At 56.7% G+C, this 22615-nt stretch overlaps 2 protein-coding genes across 2 annotated transcripts; one reads left to right on the forward strand and one right to left on the reverse strand.

The window, feature by feature from the left end:
* LOC102443930 (uncharacterized) lies at positions 1–10769 on the forward strand. The gene is made up of 12 exons (XM_089778740.1): positions 1–278; positions 1732–1853; positions 2095–3982; positions 4670–4813; positions 5629–5813; positions 5898–5995; positions 6276–6403; positions 6484–6673; positions 6761–6911; positions 8951–9035; positions 9529–9646; positions 10604–10769. Exons 1-11 carry the CDS (start codon positions 92–94, stop codon positions 9636–9638), a joined length of 3288 nt encoding a protein of 1095 aa, XP_089634866.1. The 5' UTR covers positions 1–91; the 3' UTR covers positions 9639–9646; positions 10604–10769.
* A 2499-nt stretch (positions 10770–13268) lies between these two features.
* On the reverse strand, positions 13269–21961 carry PRPF19 (pre-mRNA processing factor 19). Its single transcript, XM_075928394.2, has 16 exons — positions 21737–21961; positions 20414–20563; positions 19364–19440; positions 19001–19142; positions 18699–18772; positions 18545–18607; positions 18296–18337; positions 17962–18036; positions 17379–17454; positions 16982–17091; positions 16598–16753; positions 16392–16461; positions 15423–15508; positions 14471–14641; positions 13985–14090; positions 13269–13767 (listed from the first exon to the last, which is right to left on the reverse strand). The coding sequence occupies exons 1-16, from the start codon at positions 21753–21755 to the stop codon at positions 13670–13672; spliced, it is 1515 nt and encodes a 504-aa protein (XP_075784509.1). The 5' UTR covers positions 21756–21961; the 3' UTR covers positions 13269–13669.
* Positions 21962–22615: the final 654 nt, after the last annotated feature.

The following is a 22615-nucleotide window of genomic DNA, read 5'->3' on the forward strand; positions in this document are numbered from 1 at the left end:
CTCCGCTCACCCTATAAAGCCAGGTCCCACAGCCTCCCTGGCTAGGAGAAGTGGCTGTTGGGCAGGGCTTCTTTCTGAGTGCCCTTCAGCCATGGGCTGGGGCTGTAGGTTTTTTGGGGGCTTAGTGCTGCTTTGGTTGCTGGGGGCAGCCCTGGGGCAGGGGGAGTTGCACGGGGTCAGTTTCTCTGTCTTGCAGTATGAGTATGAGTGTGGAGACTATGGGATGCAGCTGCTGGTCTTTCCCACCCAGGGCCGCCCCGTCCGCTTCAAAGTTGTGGGTAAGTAGCTGCCTGGCTACTTCTCGAGAAAGTGAAGTAGCCTCCTGTTTGTCTGCCCCCTTCCGTGTGCAATAGAGATGTATGAGCCTTATTGGAAATCTCTTACACGGTGGGAGCTTCTGCTTTTCTCCCTAAGGCAGCTATTCCAGCGCTGCTTGGTGTCTGGCTGGACACTCATATGCTGAGGTTTCTGGAGGCAGGTGTTCTCCATCTAAGGTGCCGGTCAGCCTTCCCCCCTGCAAATCCCCTTGCCTTGTCCAATGGCCTGACTGTGCCTCCCACCTGGCAGGATGAGGGTGATGTGTCACAGGGCCATGGCATTGTATGGGAGGCGGCATATGTCTGGGACTCCCCATCCTCTGCTGCTGTCTGTGCCCAATATGCCACGTCCCATTCTGGGTGCAGTCCAGACTAGTGTGAGGCTTTCACTGTCTGCACCGTAACCCTGGCTGCCTTACTGGCTCTGCTGCTGTGCCTCACAGTGTCTGTGCAAAACAGCTGTGGCTCGGCATCTCTGCTTCTTGCATCCCTGCCTCTGCCTGGCCCATATCAGCTCTGGTTACACGCAGCAAGATAACGGGCAACCATGTGTTCTGCAAGCGCCACGCAGGGGCACTCGGCATCCAATGCAGAACTGACACGATTCAGGTTGAAAGTAAAACAGACCCATTCACACAAGGAGCCGCATCTTCAGTGAGTTCTTATATTCGGGAGAGTTAGGAGTGGACTCACGTGGGTGGCAGACCATTTTCCTTTCCCTGGGAAGGGGTGACTCCAGCTTGGCCTGGCATAAACGTTTAAAATGTAATTTCTAATTTCAAAATGGTCTTGGCGTGCCATAGTGCTAATGATCGGTGTATTTACATGTTTAGCCATGCCTTGCATGACAGCACTTAGATCCAGATTGTGATAGGAGTGAATTGGGAGCGTTGAGTTGCTCTGGCCAGCCGGCTCTCACTGTCTGTTGGCTGTGAGCCCCTTGCATTGGGATGATGTTAGGGTCGCAGACGATCATGCATTTTGGGATGGGGTCAGATGGAGTCCTAGATCAGATGCAATAAAAAGTCGTGGGGCTCCAGCTCCACATCTCAAAGGTGATGTCGACACTCACGGCGTCTTGCGCCAGAAATATGCAAATGAGGCTAAGCGTGGAATATTGCCGGGCCTCATTTGCAGACCTAATGAGCCGCCGTTTTTGCGGAAGAGGCTCTTGCGCCAGAAGGAGCCGTCTACACTGCCCCTTCTTGCGCAAGAAAAACCCTCTTGCGCAATGCTGTTACGCCAGTTATTTTTCAGGAAAAACGGCGTAGCGCAAGAAGGGGCAGTGTAGACAGCTCCTTCTGGTGCAAGAAGCCACAAGTGTAGACATAACAAAAGTTCCTCTCTCTGTCTACACTTCCTCTCTTGTCTTAACCCTTCCTTACCTATCCTGGGTGTGTCACTCTCTCCACAGATGAGTTTGGGACTCCCTTTGAAGTAACCAACTGCTCCATCTGCCTCCACTGGGTCACTGCTGGCAGGGAAGGCTCTGTGATCTTCTCAGCAGGCTACAACGGCTGTCATGTGCTCAGGAAGGTGAGATTCTTGGTGCTCCTAAACGTCTCTAGCAATAAGATGGTGATGCTGGGAACCTTGCCTCAGCTGTCAAGAGTAGCATGGAAACAGTCCTTGGAACTGGCCTGTAAAAAGCTTATGTTCCCAGCCTGCTCCACAGGACATAGCTGTCACCAGCTGCTGGTCAAGAGATGGAGATGACCAGTTCAGGCACTCCAGTACACAACCTTGCTGACTGACTGCCCTGCTACTGCCATTGCAGGATGGCCGGAACCACCTGAGGATCCGAGTGGAGGAGCTGCAGAGCACCGGGACTGTCGCTGCTGCCTACGATTTGAACATGATCTGCCCCAAGGCCACTGAACATGACTTAAGGCCAGAGGAGACCATGCGTGCCGTGCCGCAGCCCGGCCTGGTGCTCCCAGAGCTCATGCCACAACCCGGCCTGGTGCGCCCAGACCCTGTGCCGCAGCCCGGCCTGGTGCACCCGGGGTCCATACCGCAGCCCGGCCTGGTGCACCCGGGGTCCGTCCTGCAGCCCGGCCAGGTGCGCCCGGAGCTAGTGCCACAGCCCGGCCTGGTGCGCCCGGGGCTCGAGCCGCAGCCCGGCCTGGTGCGCCCGGAGCCCATGCCGCAGCCCGGCCTGCTGCGCCCGGGGCTCGTGCCGCAGCCCAGCCTGGTGCGCCCGGGGCTCGAGCCGCAGCCCGGCCTGGTGCGCCCGGGGCTTGAGCCGCAGCCCGGCCTGGTGCGCCCGGAGCCCGTGCCACAGCCCGGCCTGGTGCGCCCGGGGCTCGTGCCGCAGCCCGGCCTGGTGCGCCCGGGGCTCGAGCCACAGCCCGGCCTGGTGCGCCCGGAGCCCGTGCCGCAGCCCGGCTTGGTGCGCCCGGGGCTCGTGCCGCAGCCCGGCTTGGTGCGCCCGGGGCTCGTGCCGCAGCCCGGCCTGGTGCGCCCAGGGCTCGAGCCGCAGCCCGGCCTGGTGCGCCCGGGGCTCGAGCCGCAGCCCGGCCTGGCGCGCCCGGGGCTCGAGCCGCAGCCCGGCCTGGTGCGCCCGGGGCTCGTCCCGCAGCCCGGCCTGGTGCGCCCGGGGCTCGTCCCGCAGCCCGGCCTGGTGCGCCCGGGGCTCGTGCCGCAGCCCGGCCAGGTGCGCCCGGGATCCGTGCCGCAGCCCGGCCTGGTGCGCCCGGGGTCCGAGCCGCAGCCCGGCCTGGTGCGCCCGGGGTCCGTGCCGCAGCCCGGCCTGGTGCGCCCGGGGTCCGTGCCGCAGCCCGGCCTGGTGCGCCCGGGGCTCGAGCCGCAGCCCGGCCTGGTGCGCCCGGGGCTCGTCCCGCAGCCCGGCCTGGTGCGCCCGGGGCTCGTCCCGCAGCCCGGCCTGGTGCGCCCGGGGCTCGTGCCGCAGCCCGGCCAGGTGCGCCCGGGATCCGTGCCGCAGCCCGGCCTGGTGCGCCCGGGGTCCGAGCCGCAGCCCGGCCTGGTGCGCCCGGGGTCCGTGCCGCAGCCCGGCCTGGTGCGCCCGGGGTCCGTGCCGCAGCCCGGCCTGGTGCGCCCGGGGTCCGTGCCGCAGCCCGGCCAGGTGCGCCCGGGGTCCGTGCCGCAGCCCGGCCAGGTGCGCCCGGGGTCCGTGCCGCAGCCCGGCCTGGTGCGCCCGGGGTCCGTGCCGCAGCCCGGCCTGGTGCGCCCGGGGTCCGTGCCGCAGCCCGGCCTGGTGCGCCCGGGGTCCGTGCCGCAGCCCGGCCTGGTGCGCCCGGGGTCCGTGCCGCAGCCCGGCCTGGTGCGCCCGGGGTCCGAGCCGCAGCCCGGCCTGGTGCGCCCGGGGTCCGTGCCGCAGCCCGGCCTGGTGCGCCCGGGGTCCGTGCCGCAGCCCGGCCTGGTGCGCCCGGGGTCCGTGCCGCAGCCCGGCCTGGTGCGCCCGGGGTCCGAGCCGCAGCCCGGCCTGGTGCGCCCGGGGTTCGAGCCGCAGCCCGGCCTGGTGCGCCCGGGGTTCGAGCCGCAGCCCGGCCTGGTGCGCCCGGGGTTCGAGCCGCAGCCCGGCCTGGTGCGCCCGGGGTCCGTGCCGCAGCCCGGCCTGGTGCGCCCGGGGTCCGTGCCGCAGCCCGGCCTGGTGCGCCCACCTGGCCTGGTGCATCCGGGGCCCGTGCTCCCAAGCAATATAGGTAGGTCTGTCTTCTAAGTGGAGTGAATTTGAGAGTGTGGTCAATGCAGCTTCCCATTAGCGAATGTATGATCCAGTGTGGCAGCCTTCGGTGGCACTGTTCCATTCCCCCACCCCACAGGGTCTGGAGATACGGAAGAAGGCAACTGCCCCAGGGCCCAGCAATTGAAAATGGCTCAGGAGTCCCAGCCACTGTAGCTAGGGCACCGGCCAGAGCTATATGTGCCTCAATCCGGGCAGCAATGTGGGATGCCTGAGGGAGGCTGACCGAGGCTCTTCTGGGCTGAGGGGTCCAGCAAGTCAGTCAGCACCACAGCTTGTGTCCTTCCGGGGACTGTGCTCAGAATGAGTGGTTGGGGAAGCGGGGGGGGGGAAGCGAGGAGGGCGGGGGAGAGTTGTGAGATGGGAGAGAAGCCACATGACAGTAGAAAAGGGCCATGGGATCCCACAGCACACTCTCTCGGCTCCTTGCTTAATGCCAAGAAGATGACAGGTCACATCTTGCGCCTTTCTGAGGCCTGTCTGGGCCGAGCTGTGCTGTGACGATAGTGGAATGACTGGGCTATTTCAGGGGTTGGGGACTTGGCAGCTGGAGCAATGTTGTGCACAAATGGCTGAACTGGCTGGCTTGTCCAAAGGCTTTTGGGGCAGACCTACAGCAATCCCTAATCCAGCCCTGCCGCCCTAGGTGCCCATGTCACACAGGAGCAGTGCCGTGTGGGGGCTGGAAAGATCCCCTGTGCGGATGCCTCAGACTACACTGCTTGCATGCAGGCTGGCTGCTGTTACGATGAGACGGACCCAACAACTCCCTGCTACTATGGCAACACAGGTAGGAGACCTGCTCCCATGTTGGCTCGTGTGGGGGGAAGTGGGGAGAGACCGAGCCTGGGTGCTCTGCCCCGGAAAGCCTGGCAACACTCAGGCCAGGTTTGCAGTAAATGTTCTCAAGCGTGGAAGCGCGTGCACACACCAGCAAGTGCAGCACGTTCTAGTGCTGTAAAGCACCCGTGTGAACCGGGTCCCGGCACTAGATGTGCCCCTCATTTTGACGGCTTACAGAGCACATTGCAAGGGCGCGATCGGTGCTGGCGCTGTGGCTGGGCTTCCAGTCTAGACCACAGCCACCTGCTAGGAGAGGTCGCCACGTGAGTAAGTGGTGACCTAGGCTGCCCTCCAACTTCTGCTCTAGTACTCCCTCCGATGGAAACTCCTGCAATGTGGCCTGACTCCGGACTGCGGTCACTGTCAGCTGTGTGCAGACTGGGTTACTTTCCGGAGAGTGGCCTTGCTGCTCCGACCTTGAGACTTTTCTGGAAGAAAGCAGCCAGTGAGCCTTGTCTGGCCTTGGCAGATCTGAGAGTAAGGAAAAGGCCGTGTATGTGGATCCTACATGACCGATATCTGCCACCTCACTAGGAACCCAATTTTCTAGCTCCAGGGAGTTACGTTGTGGGTTAGTCTGGCCCAGAACCTGCTGGTTCTGCCAGATTCAAGTGCCTCCTCTGCAAGGCATGTGAAGTATTAATGCACACCTTAACAACAATGCCCATAAAAACCAGGGTGAGATCCAGGACTCTTGCTCCTTAGTGTTCCAGATCTATTGTCCTATGTCCTCTGGACTTAACCTGCTCCCCTGTCTTGCAGTCACTATTCAGTGCCTCCTGGATGGTCACTTTATTCTGGTGGTCTCCAGGGACATGTCTGCCCACCCCATCGTTCTGGACAGTGTCCGGCTAGCCTACGCCCAGACTGGGTGTGAGCCCATCAGGAAGACCGAGGCTTTTGTGATCTTCTACTTTCCCTTCACACAGTGCGGCACCACAGCTCAGGTGAGGAGATGCCCCCAGGACTTCAGAGTGAGAGCTCTGCTAAGGGCCTTGGGGGACTAATTTGCCCCATGTCTAACCTGCCAGGTGATCGGGGACAAACTGATCTATGAGAACCAGCTGATCTCTGGCATCGACATCCGAACGGGGCCAAGTGGCTCCATCACCCGGGACAGCCCCTTCATGTGAGTTGGCCTGGCTAGTGTGGGAGAAATGATTCCAACCTTCCCCGTATCTGAAGGGGAAGGCAATAGGCTGCTTCATTGAATAGGGAGACGTTGTGACTTCCTCCGTTGGGGTTACCCGGGCCTCAGCCCTTCCAGCAGCTTTGAATGCCTCCCTTGCAGGCACTCACTGGGCCTGATTCTGTTTGTCTCCAGTGCTAAAACTCACAGGCAGACGCAGCCTTGGCTCAGTCTGAATTCACTGAGCATCAGCCTCCTCCCTCTGCTCTCTCCTCTGCAGCCTCCATGCTCGCTGCATCTACAATGCCAGTGACTTCCTGCCACTGCAGGTTCAGATCTTCCTGCCCCCCTCACCTGCTCCAGTCACCCAGGAAGGACCCCTCCACCTTGAGCTGCGCATTGCCACAGGTAGGCAGCCCCCCTCGCTCCAGGGCAGAGATCCCAGCCCCTGGAGGGCCCCAGTCTCTCAGCTCTGCTCTCCCCTGCAGACCTGAGCTACAGATCCTACTTTGAGGAGGGAGACTACCCTGTGCTGAAGGTGCTCAGAGACCTGATCTACGTGGAGGTTCGCATCCTGCAGAGAACAGACCCCGCCCTGGTCCTGGTTCTGCACCAGTGCTGGGCCACCCCCAGTGCAAACCCCCTGGAGCAGCCACAGTGGCCCATCCTGGTGGACGGGTGAGTGGCCGGAGGTGAAGGGATCATTGGTGCGCTCGAGCAGTGGCCAGCTGATTTTTAGAATTAAACCTTCCCCTCTGTTCCCAGGTGCCCGTTTCTGGGAGACAACTACAGAACCCAGCTTGTGCCCGTGGGCCCGGCCTCCTCTGAGCTGCCCTTCCCGACCCATCACCAGCGCTTCGTCCTCTCCACCTTTGCCTTTGTGGACTCTGCCTCCCAGATGGTGCTTGATGGACTGGTGAGGATGGCCAGGCAGTGACCTGCGCCCTTTGTGCCCCTCTCCAACTACTGTCCCCACCTTTGCATTTAGATGACTCCCTAACAGAGGGGGAGGGAGGGTCTCTACACAGTCTCTGGTGCTTCTAAATGACCATTGCTTGGATCTGGCCCTGAGTCGTCCCCCAAAATGGGAACAGCATCATAGCTGCTTTAGGGACACTGCCCCTAACTAGCTGGATCCAGGCTGTATATCAGTGGTCACCATCCAGTCGATCGGGATCTACCAGTAGATCTTGGAGCCTCTGACAGGTGATCCTGACTGGTTTGGCCGGGAAGCTATTAAGAGCTGGCACTACAGTTGCCTATTTCTCTACTGTCATTCTACTCCTGTTCTCTGCCTTGGAGTTCCCCTTGGGAGCCTCCTGCTTGTCATGCAGGAGGGAGAAGAGGGGGGTGCTGATGTCAGGGTGTCCTTCTCCCCCCACTCCTGTACCCTGTCTCCACACAGAGAGAAGAGGATGGTGGGAGCTTGGAAATGCAAATCTCTGTCACTCTCACACAGTGTGTGTTCCCCAGGCAAATGCAGTATCCCCTAGGCCACTCCAGAACCCACTCCACCTCCCTACCTTCAGCAGGTCCCTTATCCTGCTTTCCTAATACAGGAGCCAGGTATTGGCAACCCTGGGGCAGCCTGTGTTGGCAGGACTCGACCCCATCACCCTGTGCTCCAGAGGCTGATGCCCTAACTCTGAGATCCCACTCCACCTCCTGCGGGTCCCTTATCCTGCCTTCCTAATGCGGGAGCCAGGTCCATCCCGGGGGCAGCAGATGTTGGCTGCCCATGTGGGTATAGGGATCGAGCCCACCTCCCTGTGTTTCAGAGGCTGATGCCCCTTAGTCCCCTCCAGAACCCAGCCTACCTTCAGAGTGTCCCCTCCCACATGCTCTACCCCTTTGCCCAAGACCAGTGCCTGGACTCCAACCCCAGCCTGGTGAAAATGAATGAGATTCGGGGAGCGAGCAGGGTGAGGCCTCGGAGAAGGGCTGGAGCAGCGGAGGGATCTCAGAGAATGGGGGGAAGAAACCTGGGTATTTGGCAAGGGTTGTGGGGTTTGAGGTAGATCTTACATTGCATCTAAATTGAAAAAGTGATCTTGTGGTTAAAAAGGTTGGGGACCACTGCTGTATATGAACAGTGATGAACATCTGAGATGCAGAGACTCCCAGTTAACTTCCTAGCTCCAGCTACCTAATGGATAATGCTTGCCAGGATTTCACCTGCATTGGAGGGAGTATCCACTTGCTAACCACACCTGATGCTAAATTTGCTACACCTGGGGGCTGTGTCTACACTGGCATGAATTTCCGGAACTGCTTAAAACGGAATACTATTCCGTTTTCAGTTTTTCCGGAAAAGGAGCGTCTACATTGGCAGGCTGCTTTTCCGGAAAAGCCCCTTTTCCAGAAAAGTGTCTGTGGCCAATGTAGACGCCCTTTTTCGGAAAAGAGCCCCGATCACCATTTTCGCAATCGGGGCTTTTTTCCGGAAAAGACTACTGGGCTGTCTACACTGGCCCTTTTCCGGAACAGTGTTCCGGAATAAGGACTTATGCCCGAGCGGGAGCAGAATAGTTTTTCTGGAATAGCAGCTGATTTTGTACAGTAGAGCGTCGTTGCTTTTCCGGAAATTCAAGGGCCAGCGTAGACAGCTCGCAGCTTATTCCAGAAAAGCGGCTGATTTTCCGGAATAAGTGGCCCAGTGTAGACACAGCCCAGATGTCTGGTTCCTTCACTGTGGACATAACCTAGTGCCCTTTGCTGGATGGAGTGTATTCTGGGAAGCAGCTTTCCAATGACCAGCGGCCCGTGAAGACTGTCCCTACTGCAGCTACACGAGTCCTATCACATGGTTTAAATGGAGCAGCTAGCAGTTCTGGAGCTAAAGATCCAAATTCCTTCCCTTGGTGCTGCCTATGTGCAGGGAAGCCAGTGACCAGCGTTACTACTTGCCGGCTCAGAGCTGCTCACGAATTCATTTTCCACTTGTGTGGTTTGCAGGTGTACCTCTTCTGCAGTGCCTCTGCCTGCCACCCCTCCCAGCTGGAGCCCTGCCAGACCATGTGCCCATCAGGGGCTGCTATAAGTAAGTTTCTGTGTACCAGTGGCAAGGTCTGCCATTGATCTGGGTTTGAGTGCTCCGCCCTACTCCTCCTCTCCACCTCAATATTTGGGTACAGCATGGGGGCATGTCACCCAGTGCCTTAACTGTCCCATTAGTCACTGCAATGTCAACTCAGCCAGAGATGCTAAGTGTGATCTGCTAGATTGGCTCGGTGCATTCTGCAATAGGAAGCAAGTGCCCAGGATAGATGGTATCTACTTGGTGACTGCACCCTTCTCCCCACCCCCATAGGAACTATAATGGGCCACTAGAATCCCCAGAGCAGATTTCAAATGGGGGTTAAAATTGCTGCCTCCCACCTGATCCCAACCCTCCAATGACCATCTCAGGAGGACTGCTCCACACATACTGAGCAGACGCCAACTAGAGTGGCCCCATCAAAAGCTCTCCAATACCAGGTGGAGGGTGCAGCATTTAGAGAACTCCCTAATTCTCTCTCCTCTCCATCTTCTAGGCCACCGGTTTCTGCATATTGGCAGTGGGACAGAGCCCCAGGACCTAGTGCGTTCTCATGGAACGCTGATCTTCCAGGAGAGTCCTGGGTCACACCGAGAGCACGTCTGACTACCCAGGTGAGTTGGCCTGCCGTTCTTGGCTGTTTGTCTTATTGATACTTGTAGTAGCCTGAAACGCTACTTTCCCTGTAGTACGTCTACATTGGCATGATTGCCTGTCTACACTGGCGGGGAATTCTTGCGCAAGTACACTGATGTTCTAATATGTGAAATCAGTGCTTCTTGTGCAAGAACTATGATGCTCCCGCTCAGCTATAAGCCCTCTTACGCAACTGTTCTAGTGCAAGAGGCCAGTGTAGACAGGCAACATGAATTTCTTGCGCAAGAAAAGCCCAATGGCTAAAATGGCCATCGGAGTTTCCTTGCGCAAGAGAGCGTCTACACTGGCACGGATGGTTTTGCGCAAAAGCGCATTTCTTGCGCAAAAGCACGTGCCAGCGTAGATGCTCTCTTGCACAAATACTTTAACGCAAAAACTCTTGCATTAAAAGTATTTGCGCAAAATCTTGCCAATGTAGATGTAGCCCATGTGTGGCCCCAGGAATGTATAACACACAGATGATCAATCATTCTTGCTGTTAATATCCCAGCTATGTTGACTGCTGTACTATCTTTTTCCACTCCTGGGAATCAGACCTTCCCTCATCCCATTTCCTCCCCCCCACCAAAAAAAATGTGGTGAGGGATGGAGGGTCAACCCATTCTTTGAAGCAAGCCAAAGCCCACTGGGGCATGAACCCCTTGATTTGCAAGCCAGGGACACAGAGCCCTGGTGTAGGCAGGATCAGTGCTGCCCTCTGCTGGAATCCTGCAAAGAACAGAAGTCTCCCCTAGTGCAGATGCTTGCCTGGTACGCTGAGCTGGTCAGGTGCAAGAACACATGGAAGGGGAGAAGGCCCAACCCACTGTTAATGGGTAGTAGTAACTTTAGGGCAGGGATCCTTACTCCTGCCTGCACTATCGTTTATGCGCACATCCACTGTATTGCCTAGCACCCTCTTCCTCTTCCCGCAGAGCCTGCCTCCAGACTGGACCCAGCTCCTGTGCTTCTGGCTGTGCACTCTCCCTGGGACCAGTGACCTCCCTCATTGCTGTGGCTCGGCTCTGCAGAAGGGGCCGGGTGACAAGATCCCAACACCTCCATCATGACTGTCAAACCAAGTAGGAAAATAAAATTGTGACCCACATTAACTGAGTGTGGTGGACTTTGTCTGGAAGGAGCCTACCGCCAGCAGCTGCTGTCTCTTCTGAAGAGATTGAGTTGTTCTTCTGCATAAAGCTCTAGGCCCTGCCCAGAATGGGATCTGCATTGGGCAGGGGCAGCCAGAGAATCTGCTGGGTGGACCTATAAGACTTCTCCTTCCTCGCCTGGGTCTAAGATGGAAACTACCTCTCCCTGGATGTCTTAGACTCCAGCCGTCCTCAGGTAGGTTTAAGCCCAACTCCACTGGGCATAGTGCCAAAGTGGCAAGCCTCAGACAAGCTCTGGAAAAGGAATAGGGGCCAAACCTGGCTCCCCGTCTTCACTGTTCCGACCAGACTGGCTTTGGGGGCTTGGCACAGCAGCTAACAGCTGGCAGCATCTAGTCCCACCTCTAAAAGATCCTGTCCACTTCCACGTGATACCCCCCTGCACAGTGCAGTCTCTAGGGGCTCCTTGTGCAGGCATGTTTGGCCTCACTTATACAGGCTTAACCCCACTTTCCCTACTTGGTCCTCAAAGATAACCTTTTAAAACTGCCAATCTCTCTCCTGAGTCTAAGGCTTCTGAGCCTGATCCCAGTAGGCACCAGGTGAGGCCATTCAATTAGGATTCACTTCAAGCAAAAGGGGTAGATAAATAGCTGGCAGAAATTCCATCACTGAGATTTAGCCAGACAGCTTCTGCTTTGGCTCACTGGTGCCTCAGAAGTGCAAACAAAGCCGTTCCTTTAAGGAACCCAGCCTCAGGCCTTCATTCATGTACCAAATAAATTACTAATCTCTTTCCTATAAATGGAAAGGTTCTTCTGACGTCAAAAAGCCAGCCCTACAGCCAGGTGAATATGGCTTAAGAGCTAACCCCAAAACCCAGGCTGATAGCCAACTACTAACTAAACCTTTTTAAAGAGTATTAAAAGATCACTAGACATGAGTTCAGTTCTTGCAGTTCACACCCAAGAACTGCAATGGGACCTGACTGAATAACAGGCAGCCAAGATCCCTGCTCATTCCAATAACCCCACACCACTGCCTGGAAGTTCACGGGAAGGCTTTTCCTAAACTCTTAGCCATAGCAATGGAAACGCCTGTATCTGTGCTAGGGGCGTGTCTGAGAAAGTAGGACTGCTAGCACTAGGGTAAATGCGCCTCTTCTCCATCCCCAACCATGTGTCACAGGCAGGTTTTCTCTAGGAGGCAGCAGTTGCACAGCAGCTGGCTCAGTACATTGGGAGGGCCTGGCCACACTTAACTAGCTCCTTGCTTGTGGATTTCAGGCATACATTTTCTGTAGCGCATCTACCTGTCACTCTTCTCAACGGGAGGCCTGCAGTACCACTTGTCCAGCAGGGGCTGCTACAAGTAAGTCTGAGTGATGTGAGGCAGTGGTATGCCAACCTCAGCTCACTATCTCTGGGGACCTAACTACCAGAAGTTGGCATGTTGTACAACTAAGATCTTACACCACAAGCACAGCCTGACTTCTCCCGAATCAGTATCTAGAGAAGGCGGGGGGGGGGGGGGGGAAGGGGAGGAGGGCGGGGAGAGCTCTGGAAAAGGAATAGGGGCCAAACCTGGCTCCCCGTCTTCACTATTCCCACCAGACTGGCTTTGGGGGCTTGGCACAGCAGCTAACAGCTGGCAGCATCTAGTCCCACCTCTAAAAGATCCTGTCCACTTCCACGTGATAGCCCCCTGCACAGTGCAGTCTCTAGGGGCTCCTTGTGCAGGCATGTTTTCATGCCTGATCAGCTGTTTGTCGGCAGAGTGGGGCAGCCATTTACATTTAAAATAAAGCCACGATTATTTTAATCGCGGCTTCATTTCCCTTTTTTGAATAAACTAATCTACATGCCTCCGACGACGGAGACATGTAGTTTAGACGTACCCCTAGTGCCCTCTGCCATACAAATAAGTTACTACTCAGTTGGAACTGTTAGTGGCCTCATCTGGTGGTTAAAACAAGGACTGAGGCTTCAGATCTGCCACCCTCCAGTCCTAGTCCTGCTGTGACCTCTGCCATGTTTACTGTCACATGAAATTGCAATGCATTCTGTGCCTCCTCTGCAGATGACAGGTGGGGATTCATACTCTTAAAGGAGTTGTTGAGGTCATTAGCTGAGGAGAACATGAGAAATAGTAAAAGCCTGTCTCTATGAAGCTACAGCAAGTCCAGTGCAACAGCTGCTATCCCACAAACTCCAATGGGGTTGGCTAAATTTCACAGCTCAGCCATGCAGCAGGACTCTAATCAGCTGAGAACGGTGGGGAGATGGGGCAAGCTGGCCGGATGCAGGCCCCCACCTCTCTTCCTGTCATCACTATTCAAACAGCACTGACAGAAGCACTTGAGATGATGGGGATAGCAGGATAGCCCCTCCTGGCCTTGGATCTCCTCCGAGAAGGCCCAGTTCTTTCCCCTCCAAGCTCTACCCCACAGCTCCTCTGGGAGGAGTTGCACACAATTCCCACACCCCTAGATGGTTCAACATTCTTTATTTTTTTTAATGAAACTAGATAGCTGCTTACAAAAAAAAACCACACACATTTTCCCCATCCCCCTCTTCTCTCCCATTCCTATGTCACCCCCTCTTTTCCCCAGGCTAGCCTCTCATTCACAGTTGTCCATCGGTGGATGGGTTTGGTTCCATTTCGTTTGTTACAATCACAGAACAAAGTCTAAGCTGGAAAGACAAACACGAAACTGGAAAAACAAAGCCTTTGAGTACAGGGAAGGGAGTGCACTAGGTTGGCCTCCTCCTGATACCCCAAAGTAAAGCCATGATAACCCGCCCATGTTACCCCCCCCCTTGCCTCCCACAATAATCCCCACACTACAGTGAAGAACACACCCCATCCCCCATGTTTGGGGAACAGAGGCTACAGACTGTAGAATTTCAGGCTCCTGTCCATGCCTGTGGAAGCGATGAATTTAGCATGGTGGCCAAAGGCCACACCTGTAGTCAGGCCACTGTGCTCTGTGGGGAGAGACATGAGAGGCGGTTAGGGGAGAGACACTGCGCGGTTCATTTGCAACTCATCCTACTAGATCATCTTCCCCTCCACCCCAGGGCCATACCACACTGCACATTCCCTGGGAACGGGATCTCTGGGACACAGGGAGAGGAGCAACCTGTTCTCCCACTCCAGGATACCAGCACAGGCCTGTTAGCGTCTCCCAGCTGGGCACCTCACCTGTGAAGTGGAGAATCTCCGTCCACTGCTTGCAGATGTAGATCTGGACGTCTGTGCCGCCCAGGGCCAAGTAGGTACCGCTCTGGTCAAATATGAGGGACTTCACCTACAGAGAAGAGTGAGATCTAAGCCCTGGGCACAACTTTGTGCCAGATCCAGAGGGCTCTCTCCCTCCATCCCCAGGCTGCCAGGTGCAGCGGGCACCCATCTCTCTCTCGCACACACAACACCTGTGTCTATGCAGGCAACACCCTCCCCTGCACGCTCACCTACCAGACACCAGTTTCTGAGTGGGGACCTTCCCCCTTCCTCTCAACACACACACTGGGATCCCTGGTGCAGGGAGAAGCCCAGCCAGATGAGGACACACAACAAGGACACAGAGGAAGAATTCCCCCAGGCCACACCCCTCAGCTGGATCCTCTCATCAGGAAGAGGCTGGGGAAGCAAGGACAGGGCTTGATGCAGCAGGAAGGTCGCACGCACCTCAAAGTTATTGTCCAGCTGCAAAGTCTTGAAGTTCTTGAGCTTGCGCAGATCCCAGAGTTTGACAGAGGAGTCATCAGCAGCCGTGGCCAGGTAGTAGCCGTTCTCGGAGAACGCGATGCTGGTGATGGGGCCAGAGTGCCCCGGGAAGTTGGCCACATTGGTGCGTTCCTGAGACAGACAGAGAGTTAGTCACCTGTTGCTGGCAGGCAAGGACAGTGACCAGCTTGGGCCAGCTGGGAAAAGACCGGGGGCAGCAGATTGTGGGAACAGAAGATCCAGCCTAACAGAGCCAGATCCAGAGGACAGGAGCCATCTCCACACCCCTGTGTGCTATGAGTCCAACTCCTCACATTAGCAGGCTCTGGCTAGAGTGTGACTCTCCCCTGGTGAGACCACCCAAGCTATGGCACCTACACACACGCCCCCTTAGGAGGACTGTGCACATTATCAGACGGGGCCAGAGTGGAAGACATGTGATATCCAAGCTCCCCCTACTCAGCCCAGCAAAATGAGTCAACTGGCAAGCTCTCCAGAGTGAACTCCTACCCCCTCTCTCCCTGTGTGCTTCGACTAGCGCTGAACACAGTTAATGCCAACGTGCAGCATCATTTCAGAGCAAACATCATTGAGCTGAATGGGTCACTTCACCCTCACTGGCTCAGGCTCTCTGCACGCTCGGGCAGCCACTGCTGCGTCGCTTCCGCGCCAGTCACATGGGGAGTGGTTGTGACAAGGGGTAAAGACATTTTTCTTTAAATGAAATCAGAGATCCTAGCGCATAAAGGAGGAGGCCCTAGCAGCCCCATGCTCTACCTACAATGTATATAGGGACCCAACCTCAGTCTGAGCATGCTCCTAGCCATGAAGCTGGATGTGCCAATATGCGTAAGAGCCTAGAAACCTCCAGCACCAGACTTGGAAGCTGTTGGGCACACCCAGCCAGCCCTACCTTCAAGTCCCAGATCTTGATTTGAGAGTCCATAGTCCCCGTCCCGAAAATGAGCCCATCAGGGTGGAACTGAGCACAGGTGAGAGCTGCAGAGACCCAAAAAAGGACCGAGTGAGGATCACATCTCACTGGGATAACAGGAGAACACAGCAGAAAGCAAGGCCCCCTCCCAGCCTTCCCCAACACAGGTTCCCTAGGCCTTGTGTAACACAGAATATGGCCCTTCCTGCAGCCTTTTACCCAGGGTGAATACAGAAAGATTATCTAGGTAGGGCTGTCAAGCGATTAAAGAATGTAATCGCGTGCACTGAGGTTCTGCACTGAGCCTGGGGTCAGCTGAGACCTCCAGTTGATCCTGGGCTCCCTTGGTGCTGCAGAGGCATTTCAAAGGGGCAGCACCATGGGAGCCCAGGATCAGCTGGAGTTCTCAGCTGACCCCAGGCTCAGTGCAGCTGCCCCTTGGAAAGGCCGCCTTGGTGTTTCCAAGGGGCAGCACCACGTTAATCGCAGGCAGCGCATCCCCGACTCCTAACGTGCTGCCCTTTGGAAGTGCCGGAGCAGCGCTTCAAAGGGGCAGTGCGGCATTAATGCCTGCGATTAACACGTTAAAAAAATTAACGCATTAATCCTTCCCTGCTTTAATCGCAGATGTTACCGCACATCAATTGACAGCCCTATATCTAGGACAAAATATTTTTCCAACGTATCGTTTCTTTAGAAGTATTACAGAAAGCTCATTTTTAAAATATGTTAGACACCTCTTAGACTATCCACTAGATCGACATGCAGGTAGTGAGAAATGTAACCTAAGGTTAATAGTGAACATATTTCACAGTTATTTCTGAAACAAATATTCTTAACAAGCTTCTCTTCTTATGTGCTACCCCACTGCGAAAATTCAGTGAAGCACAGTGACCCCTGTGAGCCAGCCTCCGCCTCCCTCCCGCCCTGCCAATACCGAACCCTTACCACAGCCAGAGGTTTCATCTGTGACCTTGGTGAGCACACGGCCCGTCTGGATATCAGAGAAAGCCCAGTACTGAAAGAGAGGACAAGGCGTGAGTGCCTCCCACAGCAGCCTGCCCTCCGCTGCTTCTGCCTGTGCCACCTCGCTGATCAAGATGAGCTCCCACAACACGGGGGGCAAGGAGAGGTTGGGGCGATCCAGGTCTCACCTGGTCATCAGAGGAGCTCAGGAGATAGTCGCCGGTGGCGTGCAGACTCAGCCCCGTCACGGCGTTCTCGTGGGCCCGGACAACCTGCACGCAAGTGGCGCTTGGGACCGACCAGATCCGGATAGTGGCATCGGGAGAGGCGGAGAACACCAGCTCCTAGATGTGAGGGCAGAACACGCCTGGCGGTCAGAACATCGACAGTGGGAGGAGTGAGACAGCGTTAATGCTGAGGCGCGGCTTCAGCAGAAGCCTTCCCCTCCCCATGCAGGGATATGGAGAAAAGTCCGTCGTACACTGGGCTATGGGCCTGGAGACCCCGCAATCCATCCCCTTGGGATGTTACACCATAAGGTAAATGGGGCGGGAGCTGGCACTGGCCCTTACCTGGGATGGATGGAACACCACGCTGGTGACTTTCTTGGCGTGCCCTTTGAGGGTTGCCAGGATCTGCTCCGAGCTCTTGTCAAAGACGATGACATTTTTATCCGCCCCGCCTAGAACACAAACAGAGATGGGTGGGGCCCAGAGACCCATTTCCCCTCAACATCCAGCCCCCTGGAACTGATGGGGACTCTCAATCTCCAGAAGCTGGAAAGAGAGAGCTCTGCTGCCCTCCACCCCTCCGGACCAGCCCAAGCCAGACGAGCGGTGTGCCCAGCAAACAGGGAGACTTTTGACCCACATCCCTGCCCTCTGGCAAACAGCAGCAGTGGCTCCCAGAGGCCACCATCCATCCCTGCCAGCCTGGTGGCAGAAGCTGGCGCCAAGGCAGCTGCCTTACCGGTGAGGATCTTGTTGGTGTCGGAAGGACAGAGGTCCAGGGCGAGGATCCCTGGGATGCTGGCGCTGTGCAAGCCCTGTGCACAAAGACGGGTGTCAGACAGAACCACTGCTGAGCAGGAAGGGCCCCTCGAGACTGGTTCAGATGCCATAATCACCAGGGCTCTTTGCTTTCACCCAGGCCTGCGCTGCACGCTGCTATCCCCTCCTCCCCCGCAATGCCTGAGAGCCAGCACCTGTTCAGCTCTGTCCGTTAGCAGCAGCGCTGATGGCCAAGGAGGGGAGAAGCAGGCAGGAGGCAGCTCAGGATTCAGGTGCTGGGCTTAGAGCTCAGCTGCCGAGAGGAGACTCCAGAGCCTCAGAGGACCAAGAGGAAGAAGCAGTGACTGATCCCTAGCAGCACAGCGTCCCCGCTACCACTCCAGGACGGGGACCAAGCGTGCCCAGGTTCTGAAGAGCAGCACAGCCCCAGGTAGTTGCATAAGGGACTGTGCCATTGGGGGAAGCCTGACTGAGCATTCACAGGCATCACCAAGCTTTGAGGCCCCAAGTTAGCTTGCAGCCCTCTGCATCAGAGAACTCACCACGTGTGAGGCCACCTGCCGGTACTTGCTGAGCTCCTCTGGCTTCACCAGCTCCTCTGGAACCGTCTTACCTCTCTACAGCAAGGAGAGCATCCAAAGAGAAATGAGCATCCTCCTGGGAGAGCACCAAGCCCCTGCATCCCTCCCCTGACCTGCTTTGCCACCCCACCCCAGGGATCAGAGAAATTCCCTCCATAGAGACCTCCAAAACAACAGTTCCTACTTTCCTGCTTCTTTTCCCCTGCCCCAAAGGAGAGCACCCTCCCACCTCAAAGCCCCTACATCCTGCCCCCCACTGCAGGGAAGGAAGAGAAACTGGGGAACAGCCACTCACCTTCTTACGCTCCGTGGTCAGCACCGTGGCTTTGTCTTGAAGCTGGAAAACAAGAGAATGAACTCAGGCACTGAGACACTTGTCAGCAAAAAGACTGGCATCTGACAACCTGCACCATGCAGCGATAGGGTGCAACAGATGAGGCAGGGAGATGAAAAAGGAGCAACTACATGGGGGACAGGGACGGTGGACAAGAGAATTGCTCCTGTAGTGGAGCGAAGGGCGAATCTGGAACAGAGGGCTCCTTACCTTCTGGATGATCTCGGGGGTCATGCCCACCAGCTCTCCCAGATCCATTGGCTCGCCAGCACCCTGGATTGGGGAGAGAAGAAGCCCATGAGTACAGCAGGCATGACAGCACAGACAGGAGGCGCACGGAGAGAGCTACGCAGGAGGGACTCACCGTGATGTTGGGCTGGGAAGACGGCACAGCCTGGGGGACAATGAGGCCAGCCTGGGGTTTCAGAGTCGCCAACGCTGTGGAGACACAAGCAGCAGTTTGAAGGGTTGACATGGGTGCCAACTGCAGACTCACAGGAGTGGCGCAGAGATTTTGTTACCTCTTCCCTTGGGCGCTGACTCCTGCCTGCTCCACAAGCTGCACCCCTCCCCGCCGGCTCCCAGGGCACTAGAATTAGAATCCCCTCAGACTGTCCCCATGGTGCTGCAGCCTTATCCTCAATCAGTGCCATCTCCCCGACTTACCTTCTCTGGCAGCAGTGACCTCTTTGGTGAGACGGGCGATGACGCGGCAGGCAGCGTCGTGCTGGTACAGAGCGTGCGACAGCTCCTGGCGGGTGGTCTGCAGCTGCTGGCGGAGTGTGAAGCTGTGCAGCATGACGGCATCCTGGGGGAGGAGCCGCATGGTGAGGGAGCCCACCAGAACTCAATGCTCTGTCCACCCCAGCTCAGCAAGCTCTGCCTACCTGGGTAAGTAGAGTGGGGGACTCCTCCCACCCAACCTCTGCGAGCAAAAAAGGCAGCCCACCTCCCCCAGCCAATCAGAAGAGAACCTGTTCTCTCCATTGCCCCAACACCCACCCCATCTCTCCCCACGAGGGCACTTACCCACTCATCCTGAAGGGCTTTCAGAATGGCCGGGATGCTGGTGGCTGAAGGTGGTTTGGGCCGGATCGGGTGGGCAACTGTGAATGGGGCACGTGGACCTGTTAGCCTCAGCAGTGAGGATTAATCTCCTTTCCTGTCTCTTGCCTCTCTACTTCTTCTCCACCCTCAAACACATCCATTCACCCATCCCTTTATCCAGATCCATCTGCACCCTTACTTGATCCTCTGCTTTAAGCCTACATGAGCCACTGGCGGAAGAGACCCATTAGACAATGAGGATGTTAATGTATCTCTGACGTGAGCATCCTGGATCCTACCATGCCAATCAGGCTAGTGGCTCAGCCAATGCAGTAGCCTGCCAACGACAAGGTTCAGCAGAGCCCCAAAATCCCCAAGATACATCTCTTGTGACAGTGTGAATTGCCCAGAGGAGAACAGAAATCCCCAAGCAGCTGACTCTACTTAACAAGTCCTCTCAGAGGCTGCTGGGAGTGGGAGGAATCTGGGCCTATACAAGCCAAACCCAGATCATTCCAACAAGAGAGAAGAGGAAAAGGCAGCATTCAAAAGGGCTGAAGGCAGAAAGGGGCCAGAGGAGAGCCAAAGTCTTTGGCGGATGAAAATATGAAGAGTTTGAGGCACCAAGTTGGCCTACTTCCCCAGGAATTTTTAGACTTTGCCTGAGAGGTAAGAGGACACTAGGGACATGCTAAAGATTTTGGATGTAGATGATTAAACTCAATACTGATTTGCCCCTTTTATAAGGATTCCTACATTTTCTTGGTGTCTTTTCTTCCCCAACACTTTTGCGGAAAAGCGTCCGTGCCAATCTAGACGCTCTTTTCCGCAAATGCTTTTAACAGAAAACTAGACGTAGCCTTTCTGTAATGATCATATCTTCCTGGCCCACCAGGCAATTGCTTGGTGAGCAGTGGAAGCTAAGGCTTAGTCAGAAGGCCAAGTGATGGTAGTGATGATCTACCCAACTTCCTACAGCTGGTGAGACTCGACCAGGTCACACCTCTAAATCTTCTCCCCACCGCTTGATACCTTTGATATCTATCAGCTGCTCTTCAGACAGTGGCTGGTTGTTCACTGGGTCAGTCCCATTTTCTGCAATGTACTTTTCAATCAATCTTCGCTCATAGACATGGTTTGAGACTGGCGATACACAAGGGTGCTCTGGCACCTCATTTGAGACTGCAAAAAATAAAAAGATTGCAGTGGTGACAAGTGGACAAACAAAAGAACCTAGGTCCTTACACAAACCCCTTGCTTACCAGAAGACAGAGAAGCTCCAAGACAAAGGTAACAGACACAGACCAATCTTTCCTACAGCCTCTACATGTATAGCACTGTTACCATGCCTTCCCTGTTTATATGTAAGCTATTGTCATCATCCTCATTTATCTTTATTGATTCAAGCTTCTGTGCACCATCTTTCTGTCCAAGGTCTGTTTTCTAATAACCTAGTTAGTCCCTGAATGACACACATATGCCTTTCAACAAGTAGCTAGGTCTCCCTCCGGGCAGATCAGGCAGTTAATGATGAATCTAACCTAACTATGAATTCCATGGCTCTTCATCTGTGCTGTTATATGTAATCTCTAGCATAAGCTGCAAAAGCTTGACTTGCTTTATACATCACAAGCTGTCAGATGTGCACAGACCAGCAGTACCTACATTTGTACAGGGCAAAAAATGTGAGACACACTCAGAAGTGTAACTGTCACGGTTTATGTGCCTAAGGGGAAGGAGCTACCATGGAAAGCTCTCTGAGCTCGTTTCCACGGGAACTGGTAGGATCAGCAGCACTGAAAACCGTACATGCAGATTTTCATCCAGATATCTTAAGTCCCTCCCTCGCGCACCTTTATTTAGTTCTCAGCACCGTGGCAGAGCGGCTCAGGTGCCCAACTAAAAGGTGCAGGTTCAAGCTGCACTTGACTCCCCCCCTCCCCGCCCCGCACGAAAGGCCACTTCCAATTCACCCCGCTGCAAAATGGGTATCGGGTGAGGCCGGCCATCGCCGCCTGGCTGTGACACCCCCGGCCTGGCCCCGGCACACCAGCCCGGTGAGCCGGGAGCGGGGGGCTTGTCTGTGCTTCAGCCTGCCCAGCCCAGGCGCTGCGCCTCCCGGGACACGGGCCGGGCAGCCGCGGCCTTGCAGGGGACGCAGGTGCAGACTCGGGCGCCGAGGGGCTCGGCTCGGCACGAACCGGGATCGGGGCCCCCAGGGGACACCCAGCGGGGGGGGCTCTGCAGTCTCCTCCTGGGTCCGCTGCAGAGACACCGGGCCCGCGGGGAGGATCGGTCACCGGGGGGCGACTCAAGCCCGGCCCCTCCCCCCGCGGCCCCCGGCCCGTCACTCACTCGAGCAGATCAGGGACATGGCGGCGTCTCCTTAGGGGTCCCGGTTCTGCTTCCGGGTCACGGGCCCCGTTTCCGGGAAGGAGAAGGGGGGCGGGGGGGGGAAGAGAGAGAGATTGCGTCCCGACCGAGACCGGCCTCGCGCCGCGTCCACTCGCTCACGCGGGGCCCCAGAGAAGCGCGGCAGACTCCACAGCCCCGCCCCCACCGGAAACGGAACTCTTCTCCGCATGCTCCGGGCAGGCGCAGCTCGGCAACTTCCGGCTGCCGCTCGGGCATTTCCGGAGGGGGCGAGGTGGTTGGAACTGCCACTCCCGGCATGCCGCGCTTCGTTCCTAGAATGCACTGGGTGCCGCCCAGGGCTGAAACTCCCACAATGCTCTGCGCGGGGACACACTCACACACCTCTATGACTACAATTCCCAGCGGCCCCCGCGCCAGGTGCTAGATTTGAATTGCGCGCCCAGCGTTCTGGCCAGCAGCTGGGCAGAGCTGCCCCCGCCCCCACCCCCAGGGTGAGCTGCGGTGCTGGGGCCTGGCAGCCAGGGTGAGGTGCCCAGCCTGGAGCATCCCCCCTGCGCCCCACAGCAGCTTCCCAGAGGCTTTGTGGGCTCCGCCGTGGCAGCCACGGCCAAGGCGCCTGGTTCTGGGGTGGCAGGAGGGGGCAGCCGCTGTGCTGCCAGGGGAGCTTGGCTTCTGGGCTGCCCTCGCCGCCTTTGCAAACACGCTGCTCTGCGGGGCCTTGGCAGCAGGCCGGGAGCAAGCCCAGGGCCGAGTTTCTGTGACTCTTCCCAAAGATGGCGAGGAGTCCTGTGGCATGCGTGCATGGGACGAAGTGGGTCTTTGCCCACGAAAGCTTATGCTCCAACGCTTCGGTGAGTC

Source organism: Pelodiscus sinensis, chromosome 5 (assembly GCF_052426305.1).
Source record: "Pelodiscus sinensis isolate ZL-2025 chromosome 5, ASM5242630v1, whole genome shotgun sequence".
NCBI lineage: Eukaryota > Metazoa > Chordata > Testudines > Trionychidae > Pelodiscus > Pelodiscus sinensis.